Here is an 11,667-nt window from a genome sequence, read left to right as displayed (position 1 = left end):
AGGGTCAATCTTACCCAAGCTAGGGAGGCCTCGATAGGCGTCACCTAAGCTAGGGGCACTTAAGATAGGGCAAGGCTAACCGTTGCCTAGACGATGCCCGGCCTCGCTAGATCTAGAGAGGGCAGCCTCACTGGCATTCACCATCGTTGTTCATGGCCATGCTAGCCATGAAAAAAAAAAAGAATAAAGAAAAAGAACAATAAATAAATAAATATAAAAAATATTATCAAAAAAATATCAACATTAGCGCCCACCATGCCACATAGGTTGACTAGTGTCCATGCTAGCAATATACGGCTAAAATTAGCCAAAATGACTTAATTAACTCTAGGCCAAAATATTTAGAACTAAATTAGCACAATTAAAAAGTTAGGATCAAATTGGTACCAATGTAATAGCCAATAGATTTAAAACTTTCCTCACATGTTTCTTGTCATTTCATTTATTGTTGTATTATAAAGTGCAAAATTTTCTTTCAATAATCTTGAAACCATCGAAATATAGCCCACATCATAAAATACATCAAAAGTCAGATAATTTCATAGGTAAGATACAAAAATCAAACCAATAGAATCGACAAATACATATTGCATCGTATATTCACAAGCGAACCTATGGATATTCTCTTGTGATCCAGAAGATTATCGATTCACTTGATACATTTGTATCTATTAGATCACAAATCAAATCGAATTATACCATACGAACCTGGAATCGACCGATTTTAAGAACTATGACAGTGGATATTCAGAAAAAAAAAAAACCTCCTCCTGCTTCCCTTGCTTAATTGGCTTTAGGAATTATTATACTGCTTCGTTGTCGTGTCATTGTTGACGCGGCTTTCAAATTGTTTTAGTGCTCCATTGGTCCCAGATCTTTCTTATGACCACCTCCTTGGTTTCTAATGAACCTTTTTCTTATGCCGTCTCTAGATGGTCATAACTTACAATATCTACGCAAGATTAGATTCCCTCCTCCCTCTTTAAATCAACAAGTCATGTCCCAAGAAGCTAACCCCCGTTAGAGCAATCACCGATTCCTAAGTGATATCATTAATCAACCATGGATTTAATGCCGATTCACGAGCTGATTAACGTACGAATCAGACGATAATGATTTTGCAAATAAGTGTTGAGTCATCGGTGGCAGCTAAACATATTAGACGAAGAACGATAACGATAATAATTAAGCCGAACAGAGAAAGATTAAAAAACACACCATGTGGCTGGAGAGAAAGAGATGAAAGAGACGCAGATGTTACAGATGATTGAGAATCAACAGTACCTAACGGATTGGATTAGTTGAGCTGTCTAATTAAGAGAAAAAGATGAGCATTCAGCCGCGGAGATGAGGATTCTTCCTCGATGGGGGATTAGCTACTAATACTTTATGACACAGGCACGCAATTGGGTACCCACGTGACTATGGACAGGGAAATCCTCGTACAAGTAGATGAAAATGGTTTATTTTAGAATATCTCTCTAGTTTGAACCTGTTTTATCCGACGCGAATCGAGGTAGATGAAATCCCATTTGCATCGGGTGCGATGAAATGCCTTGACTCATCTCTCTATTGGAATGAGTGAGGACTCGAAGACTTCACGGGCTTTCCTTTTCATGCATGCACACGAAACCGGGGGCCCATAAAGCTGCTCCGACCCGCCCCTGTGACAACACTGTTTCAAGGTCCAAAGTCTCAAGGCTTTCCAAGTGAAAAAGAACTCTGGAAAGGATCCAAATCCACCACCGGCAACGCTTGTTGTTTGTGTTTCGTTGGTCTGCGACGAACTCATTTGTCTCTCAGTCAGTTTCTCTCTATACTCCGACCATGTATCGTGACGCATGCGCTCCTCTTTCCCCATGAGTTTCGGATTCTGCCAGGAGTCCGGGACAACTAGTTCCGAGTGCACTGGAAATTTTGGTTCAGCAGCGTATCTTGACATGTTCAGACAGTAAGAACTAGTTATCTCCATTTACCAGAAGACCACCTAGGATTAGATTAAACAGGACAAAAAGGACTAGTTGAGAGTCCAAACACGACTTCATTACCGATTTGCAACCCCACGGGCCACAATATAAACCGAAAACTCATAATTATGCTGGCTGATAGAAAAGAAGATTCGCTTAATAGTTTCTTTCCCTGCATACCGCACACAAAAATTTGCCAAGACTGACAAATCAATTCCTAAAGGCTTTATGTTCAGTTATTCCCGAAGCACAGGCCACAGCAGATGAGAACTAGCCCTTTTTGCGGATCGACATGACCATCAAATGGCTTAAACAATGAACTACCCCACTTATATATGTTTTGGCATTGGATTGATACCTGAGCCCAGCTGAGACGAGTTCAAAACTGGCTATGCCTGCGCGTTAACGAGCTCAGATGTCTATGTGTAAACACATGGAGCCCCATAAGGTCCTTGTCAACAATCAAAACATAGAATGCATCTAACAGTCATTACCCTTGAGTAAGATAGGTTTCTGATTGATGGCTTTATCCAATCGTGAAAAGCATGCTGAACTGATTGATCAGTTGAATTCAAAGTTGTATCGCTGTAAACACATCATATCAAACAAATGTTTGGATCATCTTTACAGAAGAGCAGCAATGGGATCAACCCTACAGTTTTCGCCATCATAGCACAATAAGCATGGAAACTTACACCTTAAGTGGGCGAAGGGCCAAAAGACATGCTTTGAGATTCAGCATTGTAGAAGAAAAACGCTGACATTGCAAGTATCCATATGAGAAGTATAAAAAGGTAAAGGTGGATATTGAAGGAAGCGAGTTCGCCCGAGCAAGTTCTCTTTCCAGGTGGATTATGAAGCCCATCCACTTGATTCATTGCTCTTTCTAAAAGCTTCACCGACTGACGGTTCACATTGAGCGACTTTAAGACCCGTGCTCGAGCTGCTGTGAGAAGATTGGCTGAAAATTTTGCATCAAGAAAACCAATCTTGGAATTGCCTGGCTTACTGGAATCACAGGTATCCAACAGAAAACTCCCATCATCACCTGTGATCTCCGACGAGAAGCTGAGATCAGGCGAAACAGATCCCACAGAAGGTGAAGGGTCAAATGCTTGCATGACGATCTGTGAACAGGTTGGCATAAAACTGGTGAGATAATGTCAGGCGATCTCCGGATCATCTAGTATTATCTGGCGAAGAATAGTGGATGAAAGCTGGTGAAAACTACTGAATGCTCAGAACAAATTATTCGCAATCCCAAATACAAAAGGTGAGAATAAGGAACCACGGTGAATCAACCACCAAGGAACCTTTTTCAAGTGTAGCCCCCTTAAAAACTAGTTCATGAGCCTTTCAAAATGCAATTCTCGGATGATACAAGCTAACGATAACATCCTAAATCTGTTCATCAGTGTCTGAAGCACATGATTGAAACTCTCAAGAACTGACCACAATCAAAGTATCTCGTTCTGCTCTTGCATTCTTTGAGCAACAAGTTTCTATCGAGTCGTAATATCAAGCATTTCATCTGGGGAATGAGCATAAGATTTTATATCTAGATGCTGCACTTAAAACCTTCGCGATCAAGCAAATCTTTGCGAATCCAAATTGCTATAACCTTTACCTTTCTCTTTCATGAAACAGTAGACCTAAGTCGAAAATATGACAGCAGCATTAACGGCAGAAAGACACAATTCAATTTGCAAATCCGTCGCATCACTGGAAATGTTTCCCCTAGGCAGAGGTACCACGACACATTCATATCTGTGATCGACGTTGACTATGGCTAAAACGCGAAAGAGGACCATAAGCTCAGGCACAACTCTCCGAAGAATCCGCAATTTGCAACGGAAAAGCCTCCGCTGCGACTATGTTCACGCAGATCATGCAAATCAGTCAAAAACGATCCACCTATCCCGAAATTACCAAGGCGAAGCAAATCGTTACCTCGGCGGTCTCATCATCGCGATGAATGTCTGAAATCTCGGAGACGGAGGACAGATCGATCGATTTCTTCGACGTTCCTTCGGCGGTCGAGGTCTTCTTCAGCAACTGAAGAGTCGGAGCACGAGCAAGTGCTTTAGCACACGCGAGCCGACTTTGAACCGATTGACGCGAACGATGGCGATTCGTAAGCGCGAGAGAGACCTTCGCGAGTGCAATGGAGCTGAATCGAGCGCTCAGGAAGGAAAATGAAAACCGTTACCTGTGCAGGTTTCTTCGCCGGAGTTTCGCCGGAGTTCGATTTGCGATTGAGAGCCGGGGAGCGCGAGCTCTCCTTCAATGGCGTCTTCTGGTCCCTCATCTCTTCTCCCTCCCTCTCTCTCTCTCTCTCTCTCTCTCTCAAGCGTGAGCGTGGCGCGAAACTGAGCCGATCGTAGCTCTAAATAGTTCGTGAAAATAATTAAGGTAAAAAAACTACACGACTAATAAATTAAAGAGGATGAATGAAGAAATATTCAAAATAATTATAGGAAATCTTCTTTGAAAATGCCGTGATTATGAACGTCCCATTTCGAATAAGACTGTTACGTCATGCATCGACGACACGTGTCATCTTTTAAGTGCATTCGAAAATGTAATTCGTTATTTTTTCAACAGAAGTTTATAACTTCTTTTAGTTGGGTATTATTACAATAAGTATACAGGGAATCCAATTTTTCCATCTTCAACTTTTCTTTCTTGATTGTTTCGCAAATTTTCCCAGGTCGTGATCCGACGATATTAATCGAGGAAAGATTTCACTTTTGATTTTACTACTTCCATTATTCCCGAGAAAATTATCAAAAAAGTTCTAAACTTATTGTAATTGTGTTAATTTAGTTCCAAACTTTTTGCAATTGTGCAAATTCAGTTCATCCGACCAATTTTGGACAGTATTCTAATTTTTTTATATTACTTTTCCTTTTTTTTAATTTTTTCTTCTTTCTTCTTCCTCTTCGGGCCTCACTAAACATCAGCAATCGGCCGGAGGCAATGCCGACAAGTTCAACCTTGCCGGCCTTAGGCGAGCTCATCTCGCCCAGCTAGAGCGAGGCTGAGGCCAGATCTAGGCTAGTGAGGCTCACCCTTGCTTGCTTGAGGAAGAAGAGGGAAGGAAAAAAAAATAAAAAAATTTATGTCATGAGTCGATCGAAATTGGTTGGATGGACTAAATTTACACAATTACAATAGATTTATTACTTTTTTGATAATTTTTCCCACTATTACTCGGACCCTAAAAGATAGTGAGTACTGCCTATGCTCAATCCACTAGGTCAACTCGCTCACAAATCGCATGTGCTACAACACATTAGGTTGCATATTTGACCTCGTCCGAAACATGATGAGTTTACATACGAATTTTGAGTTATGAATTGATCCTATCGTTACATCATTCGTAAGGCTATTCGTCTCAATTTCACGGACCTCCAAAAGAAATAAATATTTGAACCCAAATAGTTGCATTAGATGGTATCAAATCTTAGTCATCATTACTTCTTGGGCGTGGCTTAAACCTTTTCCAATGGTGCAGCAATAGAGTGATCACCCCACTTTATTATTATTATTTTTTTGTCGAAGATCACCCCACTTCAAACTTGCTCTTTTTTTCCTTTTCCTTTTTTGCCCTTTTCCAAGTTGTTCTAGAGCTTTTATATGCTAGAGGCATCCATTCTTTAGTTGACAACCCTAGCAATAGATCAATTTCACTCTTCGAAGAATGGTGCGCATTGACGAATGATCCTTGTTGCAAATGATAGATGTTCCAAAAACATTAAAAAAAAAACAATAATCTTGTGCTATCATATGATCGCCATTGTGTTCTAGTTAATCCATCCTTTCTACGGTTAGGCGATTGATTCCGATTATGAAGACTGTACTTGCAGTCCGCTTTGTCCTTGAGTTGGTATTGGCGAATCTCGCTGATGCTAGTAGTGCAAACTCTCACCGGTTCTAGAAGCAAGAGTGACCGGACTAGTTCTGTCGGGACCTAATCACTCGCTTCTAGCGACAACACCAAGAACGAAGGTTTTGGTACCAAACTAAGCCAATTCGGGGTCAATCTCCCCCAAATCTAAACCGACTCTAAATCAACTTAACCCGGCACCTATTGAGGCGGTCCTACGGATGCCTCGACCGAGAATTCTCACGATACGCTCATAACATGAGGCTGCTAATCTTGCTTGGGTCGATGGGATGATGGTAGACCGATCATACATAAAAATTACTAGGTAGTAATGTCCAATAGCTTGGCAGCTCACCAAATTGCAACATTACAGCAACTATCTAACGAACCGTTGAGCAACACATTCCAGTAATCAAGACATAGTTGAAGTGCATCGAGTTGAAACTCGTAGATACTTAGCGTTTTGCGAATACCATAACTAAGATGGAGAGGCTTGTCATGAGTAAAATTTTGTGTCGATCTCACTTATGAGAGTCTTCGCTTCTTAGTTTTAGCCACGTTTACGCACTTGACAAAAGTAAAAGAAGAAATATAATCATCCTAGACCCTGCGCTCGGCCAAATTAACAAAGACTTGGGCGTCTGCAATCTTTTGAGCTGTTATAGGGTTTAACACCCTAAACAATTATCCTGCAAATTATCTGCAAGAAGTCAAGAGAAATCTCTATTGCATAACTTAGTTTTTCTTAATGATCACTTCTGATGATTTTCATTTTCAATACTCGGACAATGTAATATGAAATCACACTCATCATTGACAATAAGAGTTGATATTGTTTTAATGATTGTAGGGCTAGATAAGGGCCTTTATGCTCGACACATAACCCGACCCGTAGAAATCTATCCATTAACAAGCATGGATCATCTTTCCAGTGATAGAGAAGATACTGATTAATCAACATTTCCTTTCAATAAAGGCCCAATTCGGATGTATTAATTGATCTCCTCATTGAGATCTTGAGATTGCATGTTGTCATGAATCACCAATTGAGGATTTACTCCGTTTGATGTTAGAACACTTATCCAAGGACTCTTAATGGCAGATGACGACGGCCACTTCAGTTGTGGCCATCTCAGCCACCACTTGCAGCGGATGAACATGATGTTCTTTCCCTCGCATTCGGGATCGGGCGGTAATTTCTGAGTCAAATGGTCGCGAGCAGATCGAGTCCCCATCTATAGTTCTGTCAATGTTAGGGTATTCACTCAAGAATACAAAGGAAAAAGCAGTAACTTTTTTTTTTCGTGGCTCACCGTTGAAGAGATCGCATTAAGTAGAATCGATATACGATATTCCACATTTCTTAAAGTGAAAGTCTTGTTACGGCCGTATCGATGATTTGGACTAATTTATTTCCCAGGCAAGACATGGTGCCAAATCAAACTATCAATACCTACATTTGTATATACTTCCTATTAGTTAGATTCTTTCAATCGCCCTCTCTGTTCAATAATTTCATTTTGCTATCAGTCTTCTCTCTTATGTAAAACCCTAAGACCGGTAATAGCAGTTAGTCAACTCCAAGTACTCTCTAGGTGTTTCATTCAGTCACACCATGTATATGTTCTCACATTTGTCATTAGCAGAAAGTTAAGTAGGTCTAGAACTATCAAGTTTAAGTAGATCCTTTATGAAAAGTTAAGTAGGGAAGGCCTCTTGACCATCAATATCTCGATGTGTGCTTTGTTTTCCCCCCCTCCCCGTCAATCTGGGTCTCCTTCTGATTTCTATTTCTGAGTTTGTCGCTCTTTGCCGACTTGATAACAAGCAAATCTGGCCCTCTTTTCTCCATCACGAGATCTGTTATGGAGAGCTCTGGTTTCGATCAGGGACCGAACACAGCATCGCGTTGGTTGAGTAGTCACTAGCAATAGTGACTGTGGACATGCTGGTTGTTGGCGAGAGTAATATTATCGATGGTTACGGTGGTAGCTACAGTAGCGGCTGGGTTAAAGAGAGAGTGCTAACCAACAGCTACATGGCTCATGTATTAATCTTAATGAAGATCTTAACGAAGTTTTACCCTTAGAACGATTCACCGCATGCCTAGTGATTAATGCGCTACAACTGTGAGCATGCAATGAAAAACTCGATTTTAAGTTGTTTTATGACTACTATTCTCGCGGAATCTCCCATCAAAGAATGCATGTTATTATTAACACTTTCACCTCGTGATAATACTAGGACATTAAACAGTTGATGGCCGTTAAATAGAACCTACCTACCTAACAATTATTAACGTTAACCCACACCCCTCGGACCCCAATTTTGTCCGGAGTAAAATTTGTCCTCCCGTTAGCATAGTTTAATGTATGTATCTTCATGCAATAATTGCTGGTGGAAAAAGATTTTGCCTTTCATCTCATGACACCCATCAGATGGAAAAAGATTTCACCTTTCATCTCATTACACCCATTGCTGATGAACCCTAGAACGGGGATATATAAACTCCTCAATAATCATAAACTGTTTGAATGTCATCACACGAGTTGCCTTAATTATCCATCTTAATCATGATTAGTTTCTTGGGTGCCTTATCCCTCTTCCAATGGTGCAGCAACATTGTGAATCCCCCACTCTAAACTTGCTTTTTCTTTCCTCTTTATTTTTCTAGAGCACTTTTGGAGTGTTCATTTGATGAAGAAATGCATTCTTCCCCAACCCTAGCAACAGCACAGTACTACTTCCCTATAAATTGCACAACAATATGATCAACAGGCCATCAACACACCGAGTAGAGATTCCTCCGCAGTAGAAACCGGTATGTCTGACAAAACCCTAGATTTTAATGTCTTCTTTCAGCACTGCAACTCATCCAGAATCAAGAAGCATGTCCAATCCCTTTCAAGTTGTATTGGTTACTCAGTTTTGAAATCTTGGCATTATACGTGTAAGGAAGTTGAGAAATGCTTCCTGTCGAAATCGATAGGTCTTAAACCGGCGTCTTTATAGCTTCGTTTGAAGAAAAAGTTCTGTTATTATTGGATCATCCCGAAATGATTGTATAAAGTCCGTCTTTCAGAGTCCAGCTACTGAATCCAATCATGAAGGTGATGTTTGCGCTCTTCCTTGTGCTCGTACTGACCATGGCAGCTCTACATGCCAATGCAGAGCGTCGGCTCGGTGACACGAGCGTGGGCCGCAAAGCTAGTGTTGGCGTTAGTGATGCTACCGTTTCTACCAATGCTGCCGCTACTACTGCTGCTGCTGCTTCAAGCAAAACTACCGGATCCCTGAGTGATACAAGTGCTTCTACTCCTGTTGCTACTGCTACAAGCAACACGGATGCTGAAACCGGGCCCCAACAACATGAGAAGAACGCCGGTTATGGTAACTACTCGAGCACTCCGGCTAGCACCGATCCCGATAGTTCTCACCATGAGATAAAAGACAGGTCATGAGGAGGCCGAACTGATCGACTTGGAGGCTGGACTGGTCAGTGTCAATGGGAATTATAGGTAGTAATGAAAATGAATAAGTCGGCAAATTCATGTCTGAAGCATAGATCTTGAGTATGGCGCACCTTGAGATCCACCGGAAAGTCGATAAGCTTTTGTGCGTATCCTCTGAACCACAAACAAAGGAAAAAAGAGAAACGTTTGTGTACCCATATTGTCTATTCTGAGATTTATATGTATGCTGCAACATTATATATAATCAGCTGGCTCTCAGGCCAATCTGCTATAGATATATGTATCGTATGTGTACTAAAAATTGATGAATAAAGAAACCTGGCCCTAGCTTGGTTTTGTGTGGTTATGAAAACTTCTTGACTCCCAAATTTCAAGATTAAATGAAAAGGGCCGGGAAAGGATTTAGGGGATACAAGAGATTATCGTACAAAGAAGTGTCGAGTTATGTCTCCGAGGGCGAAGATTTATTAGGTAAAGCATTCGGCTCCAATAAAATCTTTTGGCATTGGAATGGAGGAGGAACTATGCGTGCATCCTTTGTAAACTTGGTTGAGTAGTTAAACAATTAGTTTGGATACGATAAATCTTGTAATCAAATCACAATGAGCCATACTTGATGAATGTGAATGGGGTGTGTCGCATGGACTCGTGAGGATTAGTCAAGTCGAAAGGTTTAGATATCTTGTATTTTTAGAAGAAAAAGAAAAAAAATAGAAAGGAAGGATAAGATAGGAAGAGAGATATAGTTAGGACGATCCAAAGCTAAAATGCTTAGGCTAAACTGCTTTGCATTTCTCCAAAACTCCTTGAAAAAGTTGAACCAAACGCATAGTGTTTACTTAGGTTGATCCTTAGTATTTTGTTGATTACTTATATCATGTGCCAATGGCATGTGTAGAAGCAAGATAGTTGATGAGACCGGAGTGGTAGGAGATTTAGAAGGCTGTAAAAGTGCGACAAAATAAATGTTCACCACCTAAGGAATCCACCATATGACACCGGGGATATGATAGGGCAAATGCGCACCGCCGAAAGAATTCATCCGAGGATAAATGGCGTGTAACTCACCCACTTAATGGAGTCAATAAGACCGATATAGAGTTAAGATAAAACTCTAATCCAAGAGTACAGTCATGAAACTCATTAAGATAAAATCTTTTAACCATAAAAAAAATCTTAGAGGAGTTTAAACAGACTCAATTTAGAGCAACCTCAAAGCATAGGCAAGTTTGGAAAAGTAGGACCAACAATCCTGATCAAAACATAAAGAAGAACATCGACTCTCGACTCAAGATGACTCTAGGAACAAAATATAATCATATAGGAGTAACTCCTAGAAGGACTCATTCTTGAGTAGACTGAGCATCACTCGGCAAATTGAGCATTCTTTCCTCTAAAAGACTCCAAATTGCATCAAGATTGATAAATTAGAAACTCGATAGATAGAGCTTTCTAACTCCATATTGCGAGAGCATATTGGAGCACGAAACTCTTCATAAAAGAACAGAAGAAAGCTGACTCTTAATATTCTGCCAGTAGTGTGGAACTTTTCCCCCAAAAAATTTATAGCAAGCGTTGAACAGACTTAGTAGATCAATGTCCTCCAACAGTTGTAATACTTTTGTATGTTGTTGCTAATTTAGACGTCATTCTATCACTTAACTTAAAGTTGTGACTGTGAATGCTATGAAAGGCTAATGCAAAGTCGATTTTAAGCTGCTGTTCTTCTCGCTAGTCACACTTTAACGACGAGATGATGCATGTAATTAGCACTTTACCACGTGACAATACTAGGATAATAAACCGTTGGTGGCCATTAAAAAGAACCTAACCACGCCCTTTGATACCAACGTTGTCTTTACTGAAATCTGTCCTCCAGGTTCACATCGTTCAATCCATTGTCATGTAATTATTGCAGACAGAACAAGATTTCACCTTTGATCTCCTCACTCCCATGATCTCGAGTTGAACTCACTGGTTGAATGGGGACACTGTTGCTCGGTAAAATGATAAAGAAATTGAATTCAACTCACGAGTTGCCTGAATTATCAATCTTTATCATGATTACTTCTTCGGTGGCTTGACCTCTCTTCCAATGGTGAAGCAGCATTGTGAGCCCCCCACTCGAAACTTGCCCTCTTTTCTTTGTTATCCCCGTAAGTGCTTTTTTGTAGCTTATGATCTGGTGATGATCTACGTGCTGTCATCTCTAAACCCTAGCAACAGAAGAATTTCACTCGCCTATAAGTTGCACATAATGGACAACACGTAGCTTGACACGAGCAGAGAATTCCCTCGTTACATGACCTAGGATGGCCAGCGAAACCCTAGAATTCTA

General features: G+C 40.6%; 1 protein-coding gene and 1 long non-coding RNA gene across 3 annotated transcripts; one reads left to right on the top strand and one right to left on the bottom strand.

Moving 5' to 3' along the window:
* Nucleotides 1-2,566: 2,566 nt before the first annotated feature.
* Nucleotides 2,567-4,352, bottom strand: LOC115747745. 2 transcript variants are annotated; one of them, XM_048273345.1, is made up of 4 exons: nt 4,177-4,352; nt 3,918-4,022; nt 2,730-3,094; nt 2,567-2,631 (listed from the first exon to the last, which is right to left on the bottom strand). In XM_048273345.1, the coding sequence occupies exons 1-4, from the start codon at nt 4,273-4,275 to the stop codon at nt 2,592-2,594; spliced, it is 609 nt and encodes a 202-aa protein (XP_048129302.1). In that variant the 5' UTR covers nt 4,276-4,352; the 3' UTR covers nt 2,567-2,591. The 2 variants fall into 2 exon arrangements, with proteins under 2 accessions (XP_048129302.1, XP_030539868.2); XM_030684008.2 differs by having other exon boundaries at nt 2,567-3,094; nt 4,177-4,351.
* Nucleotides 4,353-8,554: 4,202 nt separating this feature from the next.
* LOC125313621 lies at nt 8,555-9,499 on the top strand. Its single transcript, XR_007197269.1, has 2 exons — nt 8,555-8,677; nt 8,939-9,499. It is a non-coding gene; the product is annotated as an uncharacterized LOC125313621 (long non-coding RNA).
* Nucleotides 9,500-11,667: the final 2,168 nt, after the last annotated feature.

Source organism: Rhodamnia argentea, chromosome 1, assembly GCF_020921035.1.
Source record: "Rhodamnia argentea isolate NSW1041297 chromosome 1, ASM2092103v1, whole genome shotgun sequence".
NCBI lineage: Eukaryota > Viridiplantae > Streptophyta > Magnoliopsida > Myrtales > Myrtaceae > Rhodamnia > Rhodamnia argentea.
Note: the sequence above shows the minus strand (reverse complement) of the source record. Positions and strands in the feature narration are given on the sequence as shown.

Bases quoted from the DNA above. Each gene is read 5' to 3' on its own strand.
- LOC115747745 (XM_030684008.2), bottom strand. From the start codon at position 4,275: ATGAGGGACCAGAAGACGCCATTGAAGGAGAGCTCGCGCTCCCCGGCT. The intron at 4,023-4,176 runs GTAACGGTTTTC...CCGACTCTTCAG, and splicing joins CGGCGAAGAAACCTGCACAG to TTGCTGAAGAAGACCTCGAC. The intron at 3,095-3,917 runs GTAACGATTTGC...ACCTGTTCACAG, and splicing joins GCGATGATGAGACCGCCGAG to ATCGTCATGCAAGCATTTGA.